This window comes from Kryptolebias marmoratus, linkage group LG24 (assembly GCF_001649575.2).
Source record: "Kryptolebias marmoratus isolate JLee-2015 linkage group LG24, ASM164957v2, whole genome shotgun sequence".
Classification (NCBI taxonomy): domain Eukaryota; kingdom Metazoa; phylum Chordata; class Actinopteri; order Cyprinodontiformes; family Rivulidae; genus Kryptolebias; species Kryptolebias marmoratus.
This window is the reverse complement of record NC_051453.1, coordinates 17,436,150-17,461,784: the sequence shown is the minus strand read 5'-3', so window position 1 is coordinate 17,461,784 and position 25,635 is coordinate 17,436,150. Positions and strand designations below refer to the sequence as shown.

Here is a 25,635-nt window from a genome sequence, read left to right as displayed (position 1 = left end):
AGCTGAATTATATCCAGCTCATTAACTGAATGTTAGCTTTCTTATATTAAATTTCAATTTAAATATCAACATTTATTTCCTTTTTTATTAGTCCCATGTGTTAAATTTTAAGCAAAAGTTCACTATAGTGGTCCATATCCTCTTTGTGTAATTTTACACTCTAATAATGAAAGTACATGTTGTGTGTGTGTGTGTGTGTGTTTTTCTTCTTTTCTAAGTTTTCCCATTTGGTTTAGTTTCTAATAACTTTCTATAGGCTTCTGTTTAAATGGATGATTTTGCCCTTTTATGTCAAAAGTTTATGAGCAATTATTAAAGGATGAAGGTAGAGTACTTTTGAGAATTGAAGCCACTTTGCAGAATGAAACAACTAAGATCTAGGAATACATCAGGGGGGGGAAAGCCTCCAGTAATGAAATGCTAATTGAATGTCTCAGGCAGCAAAACCCCAGTTTGGATAAGGAGAAACAAGAGGAACCATCATGGGAAGATAAGCCCCTGCACAGCATGTACCACTGGCAGATTGAGGAAGTGGCTGATAGGAAGGGCTGGACTGAAGGACAGCACAGAGACACTAATCATGGCAGCACAAGAGCAGTAGAAGCTGGGGTCTACCACACCAGACAGGACCCAAGATGCAGGCTGTGTAAAGATGCCCCTGAGACAGACCAGCACATAATATCAGGATGTAAGATGCAGGCAAAGCATCCATGGAAAGCCCTAACCAAGTGGCTTGAATAGTGTACAGGAACGTCCGTACCGAGTATGGACTGGAAGTCCCACAGTCAAAGTGGGAGACTCCACCAAGAGTGGTGGAGACTGGCAGGGCTAAGATACTGTGGGACTTCCAGATGCAGACTGACAAACAGGTGATGGCTAACCAACCGGACATTGTGGTGGTCAACAAACCACAGAAGAATGCAGTGGTGGTAGATGTGGGCCCATGCGGCTGTAACATCAAGAAGAAGGAACGCAAGAAGGTTGAGAAATACCAAATGCCAAATGAGAGATGATCATGACCAAGTTAGACACCCCTCGCCAACGCTAATTGATAAAGTACCCACTGAAAGTCTGCTGGAAGATGTGAAACCACAACGACTTACTGACTGCAGAGGAGCGAGAGTTGAGAGAATAAATGGACTGAGGCTGATGAGGTGATTGTTTAGATGCATAAAAATAAACGAAAGAATAAACTCAGAAACAGAAAGCAAAACATTAACACAAAACAAACAAAAAACAGATCCTGACAAAAAAAGGGGGGAAAAAACTGTTTTGTTTGACCTAGTTACATGTGGACTGTGTAAACTTATGGTATTATAGTATCTTTGTGGAAACTAATGGGGATAACACTATTATGGGAGTCGTGCAAAGCAAAACGGTTCTCTTTATTGTATCATGAGCTGCAGTAATGTTATATTTCAGCCAGATTATTCTGTTATGCTCTGATTATTATCTTACTGTCTTTATTACAGTTTTAAAAATATATATATTTCTCCTTCTTTAATAATCCTCACGTGGTACTTTTATTCTAGTAATCAAAGGCTTTTTTTTTTTGCCAAAGGAAACTTTGACGCTTCTTATGGTGTCAGAAATCTTCTAATTGCAGCATCCTCCATGACATTTTTACGAGCTTACAATTACATCAGTGATGCTTCAAATTTACCGTATAGCAGCGTTCCTAATTCAGAAGAAAGTAATGGCTCTTCGGTTTCTTTAGTCACGCCAATCTAACAGGCTAGACCAGCCAACAGCTATAAAAATAAAAAAAAAATTGTGTAATTGTGTAAATTATTTAATAGCATTAAACTTTTGTTAAACTTTTCAAAGATAAGTTTAAATGACTTCATTTTATAGAGACTCATTATAAGTCATTACCAAATTACCTTGTCTCATAGCACTCAGGTAATTTGTTGGCCTTTGTAAAGCCGTGATGTGAAAGCAGAGACCCTCACCCCCAGCGCTACTTTTCATTTAGATCTTTTTTACAATAAATCAGACAACATAATGATTGAAAAAAAAAAAACACAACCACTGTCCAGCTGTCTACAGTAAAATGTATAATGAAATAAATATGAATTGATAGACGATTACAAAGCAAGGTGGGTTTACTTAGGCTGAAACTGGCCTCACTGTAGCATGAAGGAGTTTAGGATTTATTAAAGTGCTTTGAAGCAGTGAGGGGAAGGTGAGGAGAAACGTGGAGGAAACAGATGCTGCAAGATTTACTGGTTTATGCAGATATTCCAAAAATGATTCTGTATACATTATAATATGATGTATTGTCTGTGGCCCTTAGGAACTTACTCCACCATTTTTGATTAATGGTTTTCATTACCTGCTGTGAAAATGAAAGATTGCATCTTTTTCTAACAAAGCTAAAAGTAAGTCGTATTATTCCTGCGTAAACACACGTCATTCTAGACAGAGGATTGCGACCACAAACCCAACCCCATCGCTGCTTTGTTGTTGAAATCTGATGTAAGTTTTTTTAATAGCGCGATTATCGATCAGCTCAAGGAGTCAACTCCCTCATCTCCACCCTTGTCATCCTCCTACACTAATCTCTCTGTCAAGCATGACGACCAAACAGTTGGGTCAGTAGGCAAACAAAAACAAAGGCTTCGACAAGATACTTGCCTTTTGCTGATAAGTCCATACATTCTTGAGTCCTTTTGAAGTGAAATAGCAGTTCGCAGGCATTAAGTTGTTCCTACAACTTGGTTGTTGTCTCTTGAAAACTCTAGAGATGGTTGCTTTTGGCTCGTCTTTCTGGAGAGCGCCTGAAATGTCATGACCTTCTAAGAGTTGTGTTATTATAAAGTTGATTGGCATTTGCACGTGCAGCTCTAATTGGATTCATATTACTGTTTGTTTCTTTACTGATTAAAACCTAAAAGGTACTCTACCAAGGGAAGGTTATTTATTTATGATTCAGTCACTGTTATACCTTGAAACCACAGCATAGATTATCGGCTTCACTGTGCTCTTTTTCTGATCCTCATCCAAAGTTGGACTCAAAAATGAGTTCCTCTCACATGTCTGAAGCTGAATTTCCCCCCGGTATCCTTCTAATTTACCACCACATGCACTCTGACAAATTTATTATTTTAAGATAACTTTTTTTTTGTTCTTCTGCTTTGTGACTTGGTACTTGTTTCTTTACACAGTGTGTAGCACTATGTAAGACTGAGACTCAAAGATCAAGCCAGCATAATCACAAATAATGGAAATAAAAAAGAAATGCCCTATATTGCTTCATTCACTGCTTATTGCTACACTTACTCACTCAAGATTCAGTTTGTTTTTTTATGCATAACGCAAGGTTATTTAACAAATGTACAGTCATTCTTACAAACAATAATTTTAAAAGACCATAAAAACTGAGATTATATTAGAACATTGCCATAAATGTCCAGAGTACTTTGTTGCGGGGATTTTAACATGCTGGAGGAAATGAGGGGAAACAGTTCTGGGGCTTTTTAGTACACTGAATTATTTTCCTTTTGGCTGATATCCTGTAATTATCCCCTAGCTCTGTTCCAAAACACCCACCCATGTCTTCAAATTTTTTGCACAGTTGCCAGTTTTACATAAGTTTACTTTCCTTGAAACAAATTATGTATATGTTGCTTTCATATAGAAACTTAAATAATGTTGACATAATTAGTAATTTGTAGAACGAAAAAAATAAGGTTGTTCGCAAGGTTGGCAAGTCAGAAAATCTTGTTTCTGTATTTAGCTTTGTTACACTTATGTTACGTTATGTTATATATGGTTTTAAGTAATCTGCTTTTTGTTTTTTGTTTTTTTTACCAGAAACTTACTTCATTATTGAATGTTTAGACCAAGTGTCATCATTTGTGTTGTAAACTCAGACCCACCTAAACACAGCTATGCTTTCACTAATGCTTATAATTGGAAAATGAACAGGATGAGGAACAGCATTAACAAGTCACATCCTCCTACAAAGACCATTTGTTAACTTTATAAAATATGACAAGCCATCTTGTTTGCACTTCCAAATTGCAAGAACCACACAAACCAGTTGTTGCAGTAAACCACTGAATTGTCACCAAAATCCTGCAAAACATTTTATTTCGTTTAGCATAAAATGGGATCTCTTACCTCTGCTGAAATCTTATTGTGTTAGACACTCGTTCAAACGGCACAGATGGCTTGATACATTTGAAAACATTAGCAAATTAAAAACACAAAGAAAAAGACTGCTTTCTTTATAACCTTATTCATTTTGTTTAGCTTCCACAGCTTACATTGTGTTTCACAATACAGAAAATAATGTCTTATTACTATCACATGAGATCATACATAGCATTATTTTCAAGGTTTGACCAAAACGACTAAAACTCTGTCATCTGTCAACATAAGATGAGCTTAAACTCTGGCATGAAAAGGCAGCGGGCGATATGTATTCCTTCAAGGAATGTTACTGAGATGAGACAAGCATATGAAGTACCAACATATGTAAAGGTTTATAATAAAAAAAAAGATTAACAGTGTACCTTCTATATAAAGTTTACTAACATGGATTTAGAGCTTTAATTCGCAGCATGTTAGACAGCGTTCTGACTTCCTGTTTTTCCACTAAGTCACCATGAGTTTATGTGATAAGCTATCTCTTAATGCATCATGAGTTAATGGATGTTAGCACACAGTGATGTCTTGCTGTAATTTGTGGAAAAACGATTAGCTGGATTCAATAAATGTGTTTCAGATGTATGGAATGCATGACACATAATGCATCAGGAAAAAGCTCTTACATTTAGGGAGATATTGCTATTTGCTGTTTCAAAGTGAGGACCGATACAACCTTATATATAAAAACGAGCAGTTGTAACAATCTTATCAACTCTCAAACACAAACAAATAAACACATTTTTTAAAATGTGGAGAGAAATCTTCTGAAGGGACATACAAGGATTGCTGCTGTGTTAAATGTTCATAACATGTTTGATGGCTTTTCCTGTTAAGGATCTAAATGACGTTATATTGTCATTACAGTCTCTTTTATATTTATTAACATCCAAAGATGACTACAAGTTATTAAATTTCCTTTTCTCACAAATTCTACATTCTACCTACATGGAGCAGTCTTTACAGACTTCAATATTTTGTCAAAATTTCACCTTTTTATTATTTATACATTATTTATTATGTTCTGAAGTCCATATTAAAAAGAAGGAGTTTTAAATTCTACACACTTACATCCATCCATCCATCATCTGCTGCTTGTTGGATTGCAGGGCAGCAGCTTGAGCAGGGAGGCACAGACATCTCTTCTCCAGCTCTTCCAGAAGGATTCCTAGGTGTTCCCAGCCCGGCTAAGAGACATAGTTTCTTTAGCCTGATCTGGGTCTTCCCTGGGGATCTCCTCCCAGTTGGACACAACCAGAACATCTCCCTAGGGAGGTGTCCAGGGGGGCATCCTTACCAGATGCCTGAACCACCTCAACTGGCTCCTCTCGATGTGGAGGAGTCTCTCATGGATAACTTAACTTCTCACCCTATCTGTAAGGGAGAGCCCAGCTGCCCTGCGGAGAAAACTCATTTTGACCACCTGTATCTGAGATCTTGTTCTTTTGGTCACTATTCAGAGTTCATGACCATAAGTGAGGGTAGGAACATAAATCAACCAGTAAAGAGAGAGCTTTACCTTGCACCTCTTCTCCCTCTTCACCATAATGGAACGGTACAGAGTATGCAATACTGCGAAAGCACTGATCAGTCTGTCGATCTTGTGCTCCATTCTTCACTAAGTCGTGAACAAACCACTGAGATACTTAAACTCCTCCACTTGAGGCAACACCTCACTCCCAACACACCCTTTTCCACCTGAGGACCATGGCCTCAGATTTGGAGGTGCTGATCTTCATCCCAGCTGCTTCACACTCGGCTGTGAACCACTCCAGTGAGCGCTGGGGATCCTGGAATGATGCCGCCAACAGGACCACATCACCTGCAAATAGCAGAGATGGAGTCCTGTAGTCACCAAATCCCTTCTGGCCCCTGACTGCACTGAAAAAACTCTGTCTATAAAAGCTATGAACAGAATCGGTGACAATAGAGAGCCGACTTACAGCCAGCAGTGTGAACCATTGTCAAATATCGAAAAAAAAAAAAACCTCTCTCTGTATAAGGACTGAACAGCCAGTAGCAGGGACCCCCCCAATCCCAGACTCACGGAGCAGCCCCCACAGGGTTCCCCGGGAAACATGATAGTTATTGGCTTTACATCTACAACAGATTAACTTTTGAAGTCAACCCCTTCAAGCCACATGTCCTTATGAAACATAGAAATGGCTTTATTAATTATTTTATCTTTTTGACGCCCTCTTGCCTGCTTTGCCAACTCTACAGACTCCAAATCTATGTAAATACTTCCCATACTTTGTTTGGTGATCTTCTGACATTTAGACTCTTAGCTGTTTCTGGCATATTGCAACCAGGTTACTGAAATAACGTCAGGTGGCTACGTAAACAGTAGGCAGAGCACACACACATGCACCCACTTTAAATTACATGATTGCTCTAAAACAAAAATCACGCAAATGATTGACCTGTGCAGCGAGCAAAAAGCTCTGTGTAGGCCATGGAATAGTAGCTCTCGTCCTTACTTCACTTTAGATGACTCGTGTGTTTTTTTTCTTTATTTTGTGTGTGTTTGCTTGTGTGTAATTTTGCAGCGATGAGCAAAGACATCACCTCAGGATTGAGGTTACCAAAGAGGAGAGAGCTGCAGTGTGTTTGTGCAAGCGTTGGTGTCATTTTCATTGATGTGCTTTTCCCAGTATTTTCTCGAAAAGTCACATGGCGGTTCACATATTTTTGCACAAAGTAATCATACGGGTCCCGCTTGAAGGTTTTTCGGTCGCCATGTGTGCCCGTGTTTTCATTTGTGTGACAATTAAACAAAAAGGATCTTTAACAACACTGACTTGTGGAGTATTAAAGGCTGCAGAAATGCCATCCAGATAGCAGCACCAACGGTTCTGATTTCAAACCAAAGTAGAAAATGCTATCAGCCTTTAATCACCAGTGGTAATGTCAAATGTAGATTACACAGATGTAATTACTTTCACCATGACGCTGGTGCATCGATGCAAAAATGCTCTTTTGTTTACAAGTCATATTTGTGCTTTGTCTGGCATTTCACTGAAGCCCCCTTATCAGTGCACTGGCCTCCTAACCCAAAAAGTTCATTTAGTTGGAAAACCTCTCACCTGCAGGGTCCACTGTGTCATCTTCAGGGTTTCAACTATTATTCTATTAGCTGGAAGATTTTGCTTATTTGCGCACGTCAAGACATCTGTACAGCAATAACTACTGACAAATAGTCCTCGAAGGGATTTATATCGCCTGCCACCTTTCATGCCAAAGTTTTAAACTAAGATCATCCTATATTGAGAAATTAGTAGCTGTTTGGTCAAACCTTGAAAACAGCATTATCTATGATCTCATGTGATATTGCAAAGTGTCGTGCCCAAAGTATGTGTTGTGAATGTTTCTCGGCTACTACTGCATCCAGTTTTAGCCCGATATCTTTAAAACTGACTGAGATAAAGCCCAGCACGACCCGGAATGGAGAAGCGGGTAAAGAAAACAGATGGATGTATGTATGGATGTATGGATGTATGTATGTATGTATGTATGTATGTATGTATGTATGTATGTATGGATGTATGTATGTATGGATGGATGGATGGATGGATGGATGGATGGATGGATGGATGGATGGATGGATGGATGGATGAGATAAAGCCATTTCTGTGTTGGCTGTTGTCAGTTAGCTGTGGTGGCCATTTTGAATAGAACTGACACCAAGAGTCAATCAGTTGTAGATGTACATTCAGTGGCTACTTTCTGAGAGTTTCATGAAAATCTGTCTGGTTGTTCATAAACTATTTATTTTGCAAACAGACCGACAAACGAACACACACAGATGAACAAATCCATCAGCATTAATGAGTCATGGATGACTTATCATAAAGCGTCACAAAGTAGTTGCACATAAGTACGTATATAAAAGCCCCAACAAAGGCATTTTTTTTCTTTATAAAGGAATTTGTCATTGAGAGGTTACAAATATTCAGATAAAATTTAAATCTTCTCAGGTGACATTGTACTTTACAATAAAACACTCTACAATTCTGTCCCCAAAAAAAGCCTCTTTACACATCGTAGTACCTCGTGTCTGTGTTTTTGTCCAACACTCAGTGGACTTAAACGCCCCTCTCTTTTATCTCCATATTAAAACTATAAGTCTGCAATTGTGCGACAATCCATGTCTGCGCAACGATTAAGTGGGGAAGCAGAAATGGAGTTCATCACATTTAAAAAACACCAAAGAGACCACTGGATGCTGCTCCATTTTCCTGAATAATGCACAATCTTTTGCAGATGTATCCTTGACACATGAGGCAGAGTTTATAAAATATGACAACGGACGAAAATGAAACAAAACTGTTTTATGTTTCAAATATGTTTTGTTTGTTTGTTTGTTTTGTTTGGAGGTCTAGGTCACATGCAGGATGAGAATGTGAATTTAGCTGGAAGTGACAGAGGATGACACGTTCAGCTGGGAAATTCAACATTGTCTCAGCACAATAACTTCAAACATTGCAGTTGTACCTTAAGGCATTGTGCGCAGATCACTTAATCCCCGATTTCCATCTTCATCACACGTCTGACTCAGTGTTGACACTTGGATGACTCCTTTGTTTATTGGATTCTTTAAAATCTCCTCAATGGCCTCAGTGGACCTAAACCAAAGTTTATAATTGTTATTGTTTCTAAACATGATTACTGCATCAACACGACACTGAAAGCAGCCACGCATATGTGTAAATAAAGCATTAAACTGGCTGTTTAAAAAATAAATAAAAAGACTAACTTTATTGTAGATTAACAATGCCACCTGGTGTCTTAAAAAGATCATTTCTCTGGAGGTTATTCGTCAACAACAACAGATGTCCCATTTTAGACGACAGAAGTGGAAAACCAACAACTACAACATCAAATTTTAGCTCAGTATATGCAAAATTATAGAGTTATATCCATTTTGTGTTGTCTTATGCTGATTAGCTGTGGCAGCCATCTTGAATTGGGCTGACTCCCAAACATAATTAGGCCAAGTTCATACTGCAGTAGTTCTACAATAGCCTTTGCAGTTTTACATTGAGGACATCGATTTTAGTTTTCAAATTATCACAAAAATCTATTTTTTGTAATACTGAAACAGCACCTAGAATTTGACAATAAAAAGTAAGGTCCCTAGATCAGCTTGAAAAAGTCTTATTAATTGTCAAATACACTGTACTGTTTTAAAGTTGAACCCATTCCCTGTTTCCTAATATTTTGCTTCGAAGGAGCCAGACTTTCTTACAATATTTTAAAAGTGGTCTTGTCGCAATCCAGGTTCTTTAAAGGTCTTTTAAAGTTCTTCTTTGGACCTTGGCTGCTTTATCCACTTGTTTTCTGTCGAGTCTTTGTACCTGACCATGGCAATGCATGCTTAAAAAATGAGGACAATAGGCAATTGAAGGATAAATAAAGAAGTGTGAGACATCTATCTATTCATAGCATGTAAACAATATGTAAAAGTCTTGTCTTTAAGAAATTGGGGGGCGGGGGGGTGGGTAGACACAGAACTTTATATATGCATCAATCTTCAGATGTTGTGTTCTTAGTTTTTAGTTTATAGGTCTATGGGAGTCACCTTGGTGTTGCTAAATAGTATTCTGTGTAATTTCAACTTTGTCAGTTTTGTTTTTTTTTTATTATATTTTTAATATTAACAAAAAAGGATAGAAACACAGTGTGCCTAAAGGTCAAATCACTTTAAAAAGTTGAAGTCTGGCTGCTAGGATATAAAAAAGAGTAATAAATATAAGATTTTATACAGTATCTTAAGCATAATCCCTTATATTTTCAAAAGCTGACTTGTGGGACTTATAATATGGAGAAAACTGAGCTATCATTGCTTCACTTTCTTCTGTCTCTGGGAGGAAACTGTCAGATTCAGTGGGTGTGGCTTTGTTGGTGTCACATGACATCTGCGGCCGAGAACCCGGAAGTGAGAGGGCAGCGCTTTGAAGGGCTGGTGGTCTGATAAAAACACAAAACAAAACAAGGTAACTGCTGCGTTAAATGTATAAATCATTGATCATTTAAGTAGGAAGCATTACGCCTGATATAACTGCATTGTTGGTGTTTTCGTTAATGTAGCCACGATGTTTGCTTGAGGTTTTTATTGCGCAGTTGATGCTAACCGCTGTTAGCCTAAGGGCTAGCAGAGTTATTAATAAACTAAATACCTCTCATTTAGTTTCTTGTTGTCTTTTATTTCTTACTGTGTTGCGCAAGTAATGTCACCGACCTCTTATACATTGTATGACAAAAAGAGAAAAACCTCATTGTGACTATTATAGTCAAATTTAGATCCGCTTTATTAATTTCAACCAAACGTATGCCTGAAGTCTTTAGATTAACACTTTTCTTCTGGAAAAACATTTGCGATTTCCATGACTGCACAAAACGAAATAAAGAGATAAACCGGATAACCCTAAATTTTTCATGTTTTTTTCTATTTTATTGCTTTGTGTGACAAAATGTAGTGATATTTGTTTATGTTTTACCCCTTAGAGTCAGAAAATGTGAATAAAAGTTTAGCTCTAGTCTTCAGAAACATCTAATGAACGTGTACTTTGTATTAATCGGTGCTTATGCTCTCTCTGACAGGATCCACCATGACAGCCATCAAGCACGCCCTGCAGAGGGACATCTTCACGCCCAACGACGAGCGTCTCCTCGGCATTGTTAATGTCTGCAAGGCAGGAAAGAAAAAGAAGAACTGCTTCTTGTGTGCTACAGGTATGAGTGTAAGGACTCCAGAAACATCTAAATGATCATTTATGATCAGAGAGCAACTTTGAGGAATTGGAATCTCTCGTTTCTTCTAGTTACAACAGAGAGGCCTGTCCAGGTTAAAGTGGTTAAGGTGAAAAAATCGGACAAAGGGGATTTTTATAAGAGGCAGCAGACCTGGGAGCTGCGCGATCTGACAGTAGTAGATGCCAAAGATGCAAGCAAGGTCAGAACGTCTCTTCAGTCATTTTGTGTCCTAATCCCTAATACCCCCCATGCAGTTAGGACTAATGCGTCTTCTGTTTCACTTTGTAGGAAAATCCTGAATTTGATCTTCATTTTGAGAAGGTTTACCGGTGGTTGGCCAGCAGTACAGCTGAAAAGAACTCCTTCATTTCCTGTATTTGGAAGCTGAACCAGCGTTATCTGAGGAAGAAGTTGGAGTTTGTGAATGTCAGTTCTCAGCTGCTTGAAGGTGTGTAAGCGCTCTGTCCTCAGCCACTGCTGGGCCTGCGCGCCCCTTTTTATGATTTGATTATATTTCTTTAAATGTGTGTCGTTTTTCTCCTAAGCCAGTAGCTTTGACTCAGAAATGTGTTTTCATTTTTTTACGCAAGCATAAATCTCTCCTGAAATTTGCTTGCTTTTATTTATTAAGAGCGTCTTTTCACAGTATTTCGCTTCTTCTTTGTGTCTTAGTTTGTGTTATGATTTTTCAGTGTTAAATTCTTCTTTATTCTCACTTTTATTTCCTTTTAAACTTTCTCTGGCCAGAACTTCCTAAAGCGGAAGGTTGGTAGGACTAAACTTTCCCCTCCTCACACCCCTTCATTGTATCTTCACGACCTCAAACCATCATTTTCATCAGAAACGCTCACTTTCTCATGGCTCTTGTAATTTAAATTACATAATTAAACATGGAGGGCATTCATTTGTTTTAGTGAAATGTAACAGAAGTGAAATGTCACTTGACTTTCAGCTTTTTAAAAATGAGCTATCCCACTTCATAAGTTTATTTTTAGCAGCATATGCTCATTGATGCATTGTCTATAGTTTATTCTCATCTGTTCTACATTTATATTTGCAATTATGTTATGACTGATTGTAAAGATTTAGTGGTACAGATCGCTAATAAACATGCAGAATGTATACATGCTTTTTACTTCTTTGACCTCATCCCACTATCTAAAATTGTTTTTAGTCTGTGTTCATATTCCCACTACATTTTCATCACTGGTGGTAATTAAGCCTTTCCTTTAGTTAAAACATTTCTTTACATTCAAAATAACCTTGGTTGTAGTTCTCCTTTCAGATGTGTTCAAAATCTGAGTCTGCAAACAGCAGAATTCATCTTAACATCTATGCATGTGCTTATGGCTTGCTTGTGCTTTCTGTTTTTGAACCTTTCGTTCCTGGGGTTAGAGTCTGTGCCGAGTGGCGAGAGCCAAAGTGTTGCAGGAGGCGACGAGGACGCCCTGGACGACTACCAGGAGCTCAGCGCCCGCGAGGAGCAGGACATCGAGAGCATGATGGAGATGTGCGAGTACGCCATCTCAAACGCTGAAGGTTTCGCAGAGAAGCTCTTCAAGGAGCTGCAGGTTTTAGATGGGGTGAGCAAAGCAACTTGAGTGACTTCCTGTTAGAAACTGGCAGGTGTAAGGCACCTGAATACGACCAACCAGGACTCCTTTGTGTATTTTCTTTTTCATTTACTGATGAACCTCTTTATTTAGGCCAACATTCAGTCCATCATGGCATCAGAGAAGCAGGTGAATATCCTGATGCAGCTGCTGGACGAGGCCCTGTCAGAAGTGGACACCATCGAGGGGAAGCTGAGCAGCTATGAGGAGATGCTTCAGAGCGTCAGGGACCAGATGGACCAGATTTCCCAAAGCAACCGTCTCATCCAGATCAGCAACACCAACAACGGCAAACTGCTGGATGAGATCCAGTTCTTAGTGGTGAAACATTTTGGTTGAATTGAATGGTGCTGTTAGAAACCTGAGTCAATGCACTGCGAAAAACGCAGACATGCTCACTTTATTATGCTGTTTATAGTTTCTGCCTTATAGTTTGTGCTGTTTTAATCATTTATTTTTCAAAAAGTTAACTTTATTTACAAAATTTTCCCTATTAAAAAAACACACTGAGTTCAGTTCCTTCAAAAACATTGTTCTCTAAAATCTACTTCAGCATGCCTGCTCTCTTTTCTGTCTTTTTATGCTCCTTTTTAGCTTTTAGCCACTGCCTTGCTAAGTTTGGCTTTTACACAAGTTTTCCTCAATTTAGTTTTTAGCTACAGTTTTGCTACATGTTTTGCACAGTTCTGCCTTTAGCTAAGGTTTTGATCATTTTAGTTTTTAGCTATGGTTTTTGCGACATTTACCCTTTAGCAACAGTTTTGACGGTTTTAGCTTTTGTTCTGTTTGTTTTAACTTTACCAATTCATTCTCCTACAAATTTCAGTAAAGTCCTTCAGCATTCAGACTTCTAGTTTGCTAATATTTTAGTATGCATAAACCTGATTGATTAACTTAAATGTGATTGTTCTGATTCATTTGTGTTTTGTTAGTTAACTGGTTTGTCTTTGCTCTTGTAGAACTACATGGACTTGTCAAAAGGACATATCAGGGCTCTGCAGGAGGGGGACCTGACCTCCCCTAAAGGCATAGAGGCTTGCATCAACGCCTCAGAGGCTCTGCTGCAGTGCATGAACGTGGCTCTGCGGCCAGGTCGGTTTCCATTTTAAACGTAACAATGCCTTTCTGCTTGACGGCGTCAGCGCGTTGTTGTTGTCAGTCAAATGAAACGGTCGTCATTTTCTCCGTGTAGGCCACCACGAGCTGAAAGCCGTGACTCAGCAGCAGCTCCTGTTTGCTGAGCTGAGGGATACGTTTGCTCGCCGCCTCACCAATCACCTGAATAACGTGTTTGTGCACCAGGTATTTTCATTTGTCGTTAAAACTGTGTTCGCGTTACGTAACTTTCTGTGGTGCACATGATCTGATGGGGTACCCAGAAACATTTCTGAACTGAAATCCAATATTCTAGTCACATGATCTGATGTAATTCGCTTTTGTCTACTGATAAATAAAACTTGGAGCTACAGAAAAATTATTATTTTCAAGACACGTGATTTCACATCTTTCCTGTTGCATCTGAATACGATCAGTCGAATAAATGCGAACTAATGAGAGGAAAAATACGAGTCCACCATTTTAACAGCTGTAACAATGAGGACTACAGTGTTTTTCGAGGCTCTTTTTCTCTCTTCGTGAACATCCTGTTTAGTGGAGTCTTTTCTTGGCCTTCCTGTTATTTTCCTTCCAGCTGTATCCCTCCTGTTTCTGACTCTCTGTGTTGCTCACTTTGAATCATCCCACTCTGCTCTCTGTCTCTGTGTCAGTTCAACCACTTCAGTCACTTCAAAATGACCATCCCTCAGTATTATAGGTCCTCCTGTCTTTCACTTCCAGTGAGTACCCTCACAGCAACCCCACCCCCTCCTTTACATGCCCTCCTTTGCTAATGTCTGACCTCTCACTTCTCACTCTGACCTACATGCTATGAGATGTACAGCTTTTCCCTTCACAAAGCATTATCTATTGCATGAGGTATGTTTCTAACGTCTTAACATCTCTCACCTGATCTCGGAGCTGAAGAGGCTGCGTCCATCTTTTTCCTCCTCCACCAACTGACTCAGCTGAAGGCTTTTCATGTTTGGGTACTCTCATAGCTTAGCTGCAGTGGTCTCATTTCACCGAACGCTGTGCCTGTCTGCTCTATGTGCATGTGTTGTCGCGAAAGCAGTAGAAAACAAACGTGCAAACACTGAGAAGAACAAAAGTGTCAAATCCTCAGAGGTAATACATCCAAATAGTCGTGATTGAAAACAAGCTAAGTTTGGAGTGTGCGTGTGTGTGTGTGTGTATCACAGGATGAAATCGGAGCCAAAATGAGCATTACTGTCATGTGTTGTGCGTCTGAATTCTTTTCTTTTTTCTGCCTTGTTTCCAGGGCCACGACCAGAGCTCCACCTTGTCACAGCACACCGCTGACCTGACCCTGCCCAAACACAGCCCCCTCCACCGGGACCTGTTGCGCTACGCCAAGCTAATGGAGTGGCTGAAGAACACGCACCGAGAGAAGTACGAAGGCCTGTCGCGGGTGAGAGAGATCTTCTTTAAGAGCACTTACAGAACGAGATTGATTCGTGACTTCTTGTGAGATTAAGACAAACCGTTATTTTCGGATCTGTCTGTTTAGGTTATAAGCTGTACGATTTGGTGATAACAGTGGTAACATCAAATCTGGTAATACTAGGTAAACAGGAATCAGCTGATAATGGTGCTGACAGATTCTGAGAAAGCCTCGTTGGTTACTGGGTTATTCCTCACCATCTGAACCACTTTCCTCCTGCTAAAATTTGTACTGTGGGTCTTCTTCCAGCCACTGGCAAAATGATTACATGATCTAATCATTTGTATTTGAGTTATTAAATTAGTCATTTTCTGTTAGAGAACTGCGTTGTTTTCACTTCAAACCAAACGGCTTTTGTACGTCTCAACAAATGTCCTCTTTTCCAGACTTACGTTGACTATATGAGCCGCCTGTATGAGCGAGAAATCAAAGACTTCTTTGAGGTCGCCAAGATAAAGATGGCGGGCACATCCAAAGAAGCAAAGGGAAAGTTTGGTAAGAGCTGTGACTCTGCAGGGCTGTCCGAGCGTTAACACAAAGCATGTTTCTGTGCAGTTAATGTGTGCGTGACTGAAAGTTCTCTGTAGGATCATTTCTTGTCTCACAAATATGGATGTAATATTTATGTTGAACGAAACGATGCTTCATCTTTCTTACAGCCTTTTCTGCGTTATGGCTGTTATCTCGGCGTATTTTACCCAACTCACATATGCCTCTCAGGTGTTGAAAGACTTGCTTTTTGTTTTATCTTCCAATAATGTTCTCTCTTCCCTTTGCACAGGCACTTTTCATGTCAAATCTCAGTATTTAACATCTGAATAGGACCCTTGGTTGAGCTTTGGTTTTGGCAGAATGATAGGACTTTGCTTTCTGCATTCTGTATTAGCTTTTGCCTCTGAAAACAAAACAAAAAAAAAACACAATGATTTGTTTTCCAAAGGTTTGTCTGAACTGCTAAGCCACTGCAGTGCACATGAATGTCTACATAACTTGTTACATCTAACATCTAAGCCTCACCTCTCCCATGCTGCATGTTTTAAGCTTAACTTGTGTCTGTCTTTGATGCCTGCCTTTCTAACTGGCTGCAGCCACGCTTCCGCGGAAAGAGAGTGCACTCAAACAGGAAACAGAAAGTAAGTATGATATCTGAATGGAGCTGTCCGTTTCCCACTGTGCTTCTCATCACTGTGTCCTACAAACCATTACCTCACCATGTAACTGCTTGGTGTGTGCTAATTGTTTCATCCTTTATCACGTTTTCTAACACTGTGATTAATTCAAGAAAAAAAAAAAAAAAAGCTAACAATTTGCTCCGATATTTTAAAAAAAAAAAAAAAAAAAAGGGTCATAATTGACTTTCATTAACCTCCATTCATTTGAATGCTTCTCACTAAAACCAGCCTTCCTCTATGATGTGTTTGTCGTGCTGTGCCAGGCCTGCACGGCAGCTCCGGGAAGCTTACAGGCTCCACGTCGAGTCTGAACAAGCTGACGGTGCAGGGCTCCAACAGCCGCCGGTCCCAGTCGTCCTCGCTGCTGGACATGGGCAACATGTCTGCTTCCGACCTGGACGTAGCAGACAGGACCAAGTTTGACAAGGTGATGCAACATTTAGAGCAAATAACAGGAATACATAACACATATTTAAAAAAAAAAAAAAAAAAAAAAAAAGCTAATCCAATATCCAGAAGCAGTGTGTAAAATACTAAGTTCACCCTACTGCTTCTTGAGGATTAGGGAAGATAAACAAAGACCATAAACGACCATGTCCACACTGTTTGGAGCCTGTTATTCTACACGGAGAATGATAATCTTCAAGGATAAAACACTTGAGACAGCTGCCAGTCTTTCCTGGACTAAATGTCACGGAAAGTTTCCCTCGAGGTCGGACCATGCAGCGCTCAGGAAAAAAAACAGCAAAAGCTAAAGCTGCGTGTCAGACTTCAGACCTGTTCAAGTTAGTTATTAAAGCCCACTCTCTTTACTGCTTAGGTTTGCAAAGTTGCATCTGAACAAACCACAAGACTTCTGGTTAAAAAAAAAAGGTGATTTTGTGCCACAATTTCTCCACAACAGTCTGACAAACTAATAGGGTCATACAGAAGATGATTAATTTAAGTTGTTGCTGTTAGAATAAAAAAAAAGGGATGTACTTTCTTACAAATGTCACTGTATTGTCTTGTGTGCATGTTACACAGCATTGGGAAGGAAAGTTTAAATTGAACTGAGTGTTTTTTTTGTTTGTTTTGTTTTGCATCTGCAGATATTCGAACAGGTCCTCAGTGAGCTGGAGCCTCTGTGTCTTGCAGAACAAGACTTCATCAGCAAGTTTTTTAAGCTGCAGCAGCACCAGGCGGTGATGCCTCCCCTTGCACAGGTACGTCTGTTTTGTTGGAAATCGCCGCATCGTCTAAATGAACGATGTGACGCCACACAAATAGCTGTATGTAACTGGAAGATTCATACTCCCCAAAAACCTGGAGTACATACAGTGACAGACACTGTCCTGTTTTTAGTAACGGCACCATTCACATACTTGTCAGAAGTTGTTTAACAGGACCTGTCTTTTTATTGTGTGTGTTTACTTATCTTGTCAGCCTGAAACAGAGGAGTTTGACGGAAGCGCACCATCAAGAATCCTTCCCCAGGCAGAACACAGACACTCCTTGTCATCAGAGTGAGTTCTTCAGCGTAGCTATTAACAGCTCTGGTGTAAACACTTCCTGTTTCCATATTAAATCCTGAATTCTCCAGTAAACACTTTTTTATAAAATTGTTCTTGTTCTGTTTTTTTTTTTTTTGTTTTTTTTTGGGACTAAAGGAAAGACATGGTGCGACAGATGATGAATAAAATCTTCCAGAGCATCGAGCCAGAGCTCAACAGCCTGATTGCTCTGGGTGACAAGATAGACAGCTTCCACTCTCTGTACATGCTGGTGAAGATGAGCCATCATGTGTGGACAGCCGAGAACGTCGACCCGGCCTCTTTCCTCAGCACCACTCTGGGAAATGTGCTGGTCACCGTGAAAAGGAACTTTGATAAGTGCATTGTGAGTAGAGTCCAAACCCCGAGGGAAAAAAGTCTTTTCACTGAATAAAACAGTCTTGTCGTCTCCAAATCAGAGCATGATTTGTGTCTAGATGTTTTGTCACATTTTAAACTTTTTCCTCTTGATACAGTCGAGTCAGATCAGACAGATGGAGGAAGTGAAGATTTCTAAGAAAAGCAAAGTCGGCATCCTGCCTTTCGTCATTGGGTTTGAGGAGTTTGCCGAACTTGCCGAGACAATCTTCCGTAATGCAGAACGCCGAGGAGACCTGGACAAAGCTTACGTCAAGCTCATCAAGGCTGTTTTCATGAACGGTGAGCACACTGGTCGTTAAAAAGAAGAGCTATGCGAAGCCTGGAAACGATATAAATATTGTTTGTCTTTTCAGTGGAGAAGGTAGCCAATGAAAGTCAGAAGACGCCCCGAGACGTCGTCATGATGGAAAATTTCCACCACATCTTCTCCACGCTGTCGCGTCTGAAGATTTCCTGCCTGGATGCTGAGAGACGAGAGGCCAAACACAAATATACTGACCACTTGCAGTCTTATGTAATCAACTCTCTGGGCCAGCCACTAGAGAAGCTTAACGTAAAAACATTTTGTGTTTTAATTTTTTACAATTTGTAGCATGATTTACACTAGGGCCAAATATGCAGAACGGCCAAATGTAGAGGTGCTGAAAGCGTCGTGTCTCTTTGCAGCATTTCTTCGAAGGGGTTGAGGCCCGTGTGGCCCAGGGCGTGCGCGAAGAGGAGGTGAGCTACCAGCTGGCCTTCAACAAACAAGAACTGCGCAAAGTCATCAAAGAGTATCCTGGCAAAGAGGTGAAGAAGGGCCTGGACAACCTTTACAAGAAGGTGGACAAACATCTGTGCGAGGAAGAAAGTTTGCTGCAGGTGTGAAATTTAAACGTTTTGTGAGGTCAAACTGCTCAATCACATTCCTCGTGCTGACCTTAAAGCTGCTGCACTTCTGTTTTAACTCCACCAGGTGGTGTGGCACTCCATGCAGGACGAGTTTATCCGGCAGTACAAGCACTTTGAAGGTCTAATAGGCCGATGCTACCCTGGATCTGGAATCACTATGGAGTTCACCATCCAGGACATGTTGGAGTACTTTTCCAGCATTGCTCAGTCTCATTAGTCTCATTGGCTGCTGTTCATCTTACTACTGCTGCACACAGAGTGAGGACTTATTATCCACCACGTAATGCTTTTTGAAGTTTGAACATTTCATGTGTGTGACTGCATTTCATTGAAAGGGAATTGTACATTGAATGGCTATCCTGATATTGCAACACTACCTGTGTGCCTGAACCTTGATTCACCAACACTTCTCCACATATTTAATTGTTTGTCATGTTTTTGCTATGCCTTTATGCCATATGTATATAATAAATTTACAGTAGAAGCACCAGGTAAATGATCGAGAACCTTGTTGTTTTTTTAACATTACTGTAGACACAAGTCGCTTATTGTTTAAGCTAATTTAGGGCCTAGCATTTCTTTAGAAATAATTTTATGAGATCTCACCCTTAGACTATGTGTTGGGATGACTCTTAGCTACTACCACACCCAATTTTAGCTCAGTATTTGTAAAACTGACTGACTTATAACCATTTTGGGGTTCGCTAATTTTGAGCAGGTGTAGCCATTTAAAATTGGATTGACTCCAAAAGTTAATCAGCTGTAGATGGTGGACCAATGGTGACTTCCTGAAAGTTTAATTAAAATCCGTCCAGTGTTTCGTGTGATATTTTGCTGACAGACTTGGGCGAAAACATAAACAAACGTGTCGACTGACTCCACCCCTCCGCCACACCACTCGGGCCACGCCGGTGGACAAAACACGCCGCCCCTCAAATGTTTCGCCGAGTCTCTTTCTTCCATGGTGACGAATCCAAGCCCGACATCACTGGCGCCCTTTTCAAACCACTTTACCGCGGAAACATGTTAACTCACAAGTTTATCGTGATTTATAGTGATTCGTAGCGTAAATGCCGTCTTATAATGGGGCTAGTCGTCAAATTGGTGACGCGTCTATGAGTGATGTAGCGCTACGTTGACGTTTATTTGGCTAACACGTTAGCCGCTACGTAAACAGTGTTTTCCAGCTCGGTAAGTGACGAGTTTATTTGTATTCAGCATTTGCAAAATGAAAAGCAGAAGTCGAACCAACCAACTAGGGAACAACTGGTTAAAAAAGGTTGCTAGATCGACATGTCAGTGTCAAAATACTAATGTTTTTATTAGCTTATTCAGTAAGTTAAGCCTGTCACGTTAGCCAACGCCATCTTTGTTATGCCTAATTGTTGTGTTTGTTCCCTGTAAGTGCAACACTGGTATTCTAAAGCATGTTTTGTTCGCTTTTTGGATGTTTGTTGCAGTTGGGGTACTTTGCAGAATCACAAAATGAACAGCAGCGCGGAGAGAAAATTCGTCAATTTGCGGAAGCGTCTGGACCAGCTGGGCTACAGACAGCCTCTTGGGATAGAATCGCTGCCACTGGTGGAGAAACTGTTCAGGTGAAAGCCTCAAACCCTGACAGGCATCTGACAGGCTCGCTTCATGCCTGCTAATATAACACAGATTCATCCTTTGCTTTGCAGTGATCTGGTCCACACAACAGAGAGCCTGCGCAATGCCAAACTTTCAGCAGGCAAGACCGAGAAGGAGAGCCGAAATGTTGACGCCCTGCTAGAGCCCCACCGGACAGAGAATGCCAGGATGGTCAGGGAGAACAACGAGCTGCATCTTGAGCTCCTGAGACTGAGGGAGGAGAAAGATCGGGTCACTCGAGGTAAACGGTCAGCCGCCCCTTTCGCTTTACCTGCAGATTAAAAGTGACCTAAGTCCACACGCACCCCCTTGTCTTCGCTTCTCAGAGCTCAAAACTCACATTAGGAAGCTGGGCCACGAGACATCTGACCTGAAGTTTTTAAACAACCAGTACGTGCACAAGGTTCGCTGCCTGGAGAAAGACAGCAAGGCTAAAGCCGAGCGCATCCAGCAGCTGCAGGAGAAGAACATGCAAGCTGTTGTGCAGACGCCAGGTAGCACTTTTTGACGGCGTTCGGAGAACAGTAGTTGGTGTACGCTCGCGCCGGCATTTTTCACGCGTCCGGTTTTCTTTCCCAGGTGGAAAGAAGCACGGTATTCCTTTTAGACGACAGAGAATGCAGATCGATGAGCTTGTACCTCCCTCCACCACGTCCGCCTACCCTGTCCCGCAGCCTGATGATCCATACGTAGCTGACCTGCTGCAGCTAGCCGATGGAAGGTTTGCTTTATTTAGCAAAAGTTGTAAAGAGCAGTGATTCCAGTGATTTAAAACCCTCACGTTTGCATTATTTTAAATTTGTTTTGTAGAATTCACGAACTACAGGAGGACATCATCAAACTGAAACTAGACCTGGAAAATGCCCAGGAATGTATAAAGCATTTAAACACTCAGGTAAGGAAGGCACGAATTTGCATTGTGTCATGTGTTAGAGGCTGCTTTATGTCTAATAAGTTGTTTTCTGAATAGGTGGAGGAAAGAGACAAAGAGATTGAGCGTCTGAATCACGTACTACGAGGAGGACGACCCCAGGACGTCATTTCTCTTGAGGCTCAGAACATTAGCAATGAGAAACTGATCGCACATCTTAACCTTCAGGCAAGTGCCTCTGTTGCTGCCGATAACACAGTTGGGAGGGTTCTTTCATTTGTCTGGTAGAGGAGAGTCGTGAATCCCTGTTGTGACTTATTGGCTGTAATCTGTTGCTTTATAAATTGTAGATCGAGTACCTGCAGGAAACCAACAGAGCCCTGGAAGAAAAGGTAGAAGGACTGCAACAGAAAAAGGAGAACGCCTCCACTGAAGTGGCCAATCTGTCTTTAAAGAACCTGGAACTGTGCGAGGAGCTGATGCAAATCGATCACCTCGCCAAACGCATGGAGATGGACAAAGAGCGCATGTTGGAAACCGCCGACGTCGAGCTACAAACGACTAATGTAGGGAAATGGGGTCAAAAGGCAACATGAAATAAACTAGAAGTGTTTCAGGTTTTGAAAAAGAAGTTGTGAATCACAATGAAGCTGTTTTGTCAACAGAAAGAAGTTGAAAAGCAGCAGAAAATCATCAAAGACTTGGAGGATGTTATCACAAAGATCAGAAGGGTGTGCATATTTTCTTACCTTAAGAGAGTTCTCCTTAATGAATATGTCTTATGTTTGGTACATAAACCGTCTACTGAAATGATTCAATTCAGGAGCAGTCTGAAAGTGAATTTGAAAAAGATCGTCTCCGAGATCAGCTGGTGGAACTCAAGGAGCAAAACGAGAAGCTGGAGGGGCTTGTGAACTTCCTGGAAGATGAGAAAATCAGGCTGCAGGACAAAGTGGAGAAGATGATGGCAGCTGGTGAGCACAAGTTTGGTTCAGCCCGGTTGTTAAAACTTGCATTTCATCAGCTTTACATTCTTCTTCATGCCTGTATTGACGCCCGTTTCCCAGATAAAGAGCTGGTGATGGAGTTGGAGACGATGCGCACTGAACACGGTGTCTGTGGACGAGAACACTCCCCATCTCGCCTAGATGCTTTTGTTAAGAGCCTAGAGGAGGAGAGGGATTATTATCGCCAAGAGGCCGAGCGCTACAAAAGAACCAGAGGAGCTGGTGGTCCGGGATTGAGTCCCAGTCACAGTCCAGACAGAGGCAGGAGTCCAAAGTCTAAAGGCATCAAGGTAGAAGACGATAACAAAACAATTTTGTTTCTATAAAGAGGTCCTTTTTTTTATCAGACTAAGAGCAAATGTTTCCATCATAACAGCTTGGCTGTTTTCAGGGAAGGCTCCAAGAAGAGCTGCTCCACGTAATTAAAGAAAGAGACGAGCTGAAGGTGGCTCTGCTGGACATTGAGAAGCAGACGGAGGACATCCAGAACGATGTGAAGGCCCTCTGCAGTGAGAGAGACCATTTCAAAACACTCTTTAAGCAAGTAAGTTTTAGACAGATTTACCCAGGTGTGCTTTTCAGATATGTAAAGCATAACTTTGACCTCCTAAGAACCGCGTTTCGTTGCTTGTTTCAGGCTCAAGACGACCTGAAGTTGTTCCGTAACGTGGGCGTGTCAGCTGACGCTCTGAAACTGCAGGAGGAGATGAAACGAGTGGAGGTTAAACTTGACCAAATGACCTCTGAAAGAGACGCGCTGAGGGACAGATTAAAGGTTAGTCCAAGAGGAAGGCTTTTCATTGTCCTAATAAATGTGATGCAGCATTACCATTTTGTTTTCTTCCTGTACACATATTTATCCGGGATATATTACCCATTACTCCTAATTTGGTGATTAAATAATTTAAGAAGAGGCTGTAAAGACTTCATGATGATTTACTGAGATGACCAATGTGCTCCTTGAGAGTTTCTTATAAATAATGAAAAAAAAGGTTATTTTTAGGCACTACTCAGACCTGGGACTAGCATTTGTTCTGGTTGATTCAGTCACAAATGGAAAGCTTTAAGCAGGAGTGTTAGCACCTGGCATTAAAATGCATCTGGAGTGATCAGATCTTAGCTGACTGCTTTCCATGCAAATAAATACATAACCACATCATACTGTCAGCCATCAGCTGAGAAACAAACATCTGTGAAATCACAATAGGATTCAATCAACTGAGCTATATATATAGATAGATATATATATATAGACAGATATATTTGCATTTAGACAGTTCAGAGTCCCTCGAGTTGTCCTTTTGTGGATATATTTTTAGCCTATACAACTCTTTCTAAGCTTAATTATCTAAAATACACACCAGGAGCGAAGCAAATGAGCATAAAATGAACGTCGGCACAAAAACCGCAGCTTTTAGTTTGTGAAACTCCACCGCAGAGTGCTGCAGCTGTCTGTTTTCTGCACAGCTTCGCAGTAGAGCAGCATCGTTTGGTTTAAACATTTGTGACATTTTGCTGCTCCGATTGTTCTGTGGTCGACGTAAAGCATTTTGCACAAGCTTATGGTGACCACGGTGGCTCCAATCAACTCTGAAATCAATCAGAGCAAACTTTAAACTAAAGGAAGACTTGGTGTCCTCGTATTCCGCATGGCTGATGAAATCGTGATGTTTCGGTAAAAGCTTTAAGCCTGAGTGAAGGTGTTTTTTAATGCACAGTGAGAGTTTTTACAGCGTGCAGCCCGAACATTCATTTAGTCTGTTGAACAAACTCCTCGTACATCTACAGGTGGCCCAGACGTCTGCTCTCACAGACAGACAAGGAGAGGAGACGAGGATTCTTGACCTGGAAATCACCGTCAAGAATGTGAGGTCTTTCTTTAAAGCTGTTCCTGACATTCTCTCCACATCGCATTCCTGTTTTCGACCTGGCCTCTTGTGTGTTTCGGGGACGGGGGGTGGGGTGTAGCTGGAGCGGGAGAGGCTGGACCTGCGGTCACAGGTGTGTCTGCTGAAGGAGAACATGGCTGCTGAGGAGGTGAAGGTTAGGTCTGCTGCTCTGCTCCACAGTGCCGAGGAGGTCGCCCAGCAGAGAGCCGAGGCTAATAATCTGAGGTATAACTTCATTATATAATGCATCATCTTCCACTGTACAACTTTACTAAAAGAACATGACTTGCTGTGCTATTTTCCCTAGAAATCCGTTTATATTTGAAAATATTTATATTTAAATTGTATAAGGAAATGTCTCAGTATGTAGATTAGAATTTTACTCCCACAGTGGGACGTTGTATTTTTCACCTACATATTAGGAGGGCTGACAGATAATTTTTCTGTCTGCAGGCTGCTGCAGGAGCAGATGGAGCAGACAGTGTCTGATACCCAACACAGGCTCTCTGTGAAGATGAACGAGCTGCATGCAGCCCACCAGCAGATTGAAAAACTTGAGGAGAGATTAGGTGAACGTGCTGCTCCAGTTGATGTCGTTCAGATCTGCCACCGTCCTTTTTTTTTTTTTTTTTTTTTGCTGTGTCTGCTTGGCGGTTTGTTTGTTCATTTTTTCCCCCTCATTTTAATCCTGTCAGGGGATCTGAGTCAGCAAAGCTCCAAACACAAAGAGGAAGTAGCTGCCCTTCAGAAGTCGGTCTCTGCCCTGGATAGAGAGAAAGATGCTCTACAGGATGAGGTGGATCAGAAGACGGAAAAACTAGTTGTTCTGCAGGGAGACCTGTCCGAGAAGGTAGCCAATTCAGTAAACCTTACTCATAGGTTCACATTTAGAAAATCCTGATTAAAAAAACACAACTGAATTGCGTAAAAATACATAAAACTCCTAAAGCCTTCTGTAGTAAACAAAAAGATTAACCATGCTTTGTTTTGTTTGTTTGTTTTTGGGCTGCAGTACATAAGATTAGCAAAAATTATTTGGCTACAGATTGAATTTCATATGTTCTGTACAAAAATATTGTAGTAATTGTTGCTGACTGGGGGGGGGAATGGGGCTGCTTACACTTTGGGGAGCCAATGAAATAAGACGATGATATGTGGTGTTTTTTTTTTTTTTTTTTT

General features: G+C 40.8%; 2 protein-coding genes across 5 annotated transcripts in view; both read left to right on the top strand.

Annotated features, from left to right (window-relative positions):
- Nucleotides 1-10,028: 10,028 nt before the first annotated feature.
- On the top strand, nt 10,029-19,553 carry exoc1 (exocyst complex component 1). 4 transcript variants are annotated; one of them, XM_017428846.3, is made up of 20 exons: nt 10,029-10,148; nt 10,756-10,887; nt 10,977-11,107; nt 11,197-11,356; nt 12,304-12,491; nt 12,615-12,842; nt 13,481-13,613; nt 13,714-13,823; nt 14,288-14,356; nt 14,899-15,048; nt 15,468-15,576; nt 16,170-16,214; nt 16,517-16,680; nt 17,345-17,458; nt 17,679-17,758; nt 17,903-18,131; nt 18,262-18,445; nt 18,520-18,719; nt 18,833-19,027; nt 19,122-19,553. In XM_017428846.3, exons 2-20 carry the CDS (start codon nt 10,764-10,766, stop codon nt 19,272-19,274), a joined length of 2,766 nt encoding a protein of 921 aa, XP_017284335.1. In that variant the 5' UTR covers nt 10,029-10,148; nt 10,756-10,763; the 3' UTR covers nt 19,275-19,553. The 4 variants fall into 4 exon arrangements, with proteins under 4 accessions (XP_017284335.1, XP_017284338.1, XP_037830250.1 ...); XM_017428849.3 differs by lacking the exon at nt 14,288-14,356; XM_037974322.1 differs by lacking the exon at nt 16,170-16,214.
- Nucleotides 19,554-19,973: 420 nt separating this feature from the next.
- cep135 (centrosomal protein 135) overlaps nt 19,974-25,635 on the top strand; it is a 10,198-nt gene continuing 4,536 nt past the window's right edge. Inside the window, exons 1-17 of the mRNA XM_017428744.3 lie at nt 19,974-20,248; nt 20,518-20,655; nt 20,740-20,930; nt 21,016-21,183; nt 21,269-21,410; nt 21,500-21,584; nt 21,660-21,788; nt 21,911-22,126; nt 22,226-22,291; nt 22,384-22,534; nt 22,628-22,857; nt 22,944-23,111; nt 23,205-23,342; nt 24,356-24,433; nt 24,536-24,681; nt 24,910-25,025; nt 25,152-25,306. Of these exons, the coding sequence (XP_017284233.1) occupies nt 20,543-20,655; nt 20,740-20,930; nt 21,016-21,183; nt 21,269-21,410; nt 21,500-21,584; nt 21,660-21,788; nt 21,911-22,126; nt 22,226-22,291; nt 22,384-22,534; nt 22,628-22,857; nt 22,944-23,111; nt 23,205-23,342; nt 24,356-24,433; nt 24,536-24,681; nt 24,910-25,025; nt 25,152-25,306 (2,292 nt within the window). The 5' untranslated portion in view covers nt 19,974-20,248; nt 20,518-20,542. The remainder of the gene's footprint in view (nt 20,249-20,517; nt 20,656-20,739; nt 20,931-21,015; nt 21,184-21,268; nt 21,411-21,499; nt 21,585-21,659; nt 21,789-21,910; nt 22,127-22,225; nt 22,292-22,383; nt 22,535-22,627; nt 22,858-22,943; nt 23,112-23,204; nt 23,343-24,355; nt 24,434-24,535; nt 24,682-24,909; nt 25,026-25,151; nt 25,307-25,635) is intronic.

Coding starts and splice junctions, on each gene's coding strand:
- exoc1 (XM_017428846.3), top strand. CDS start 10,764: ATGACAGCCATCAAGCACGCCCTGCAGAGGGACATCTTCACGCCCAAC. Junction 14,357..14,898: donor CCTCCTGTCTTTCACTTCCA/GTGAGTACCCTC, acceptor CCTTGTTTCCAG/GGCCACGACCAGAGCTCCAC. Junction 18,446..18,519: donor CAAGGCTGTTTTCATGAACG/GTGAGCACACTG, acceptor TTGTCTTTTCAG/TGGAGAAGGTAGCCAATGAA.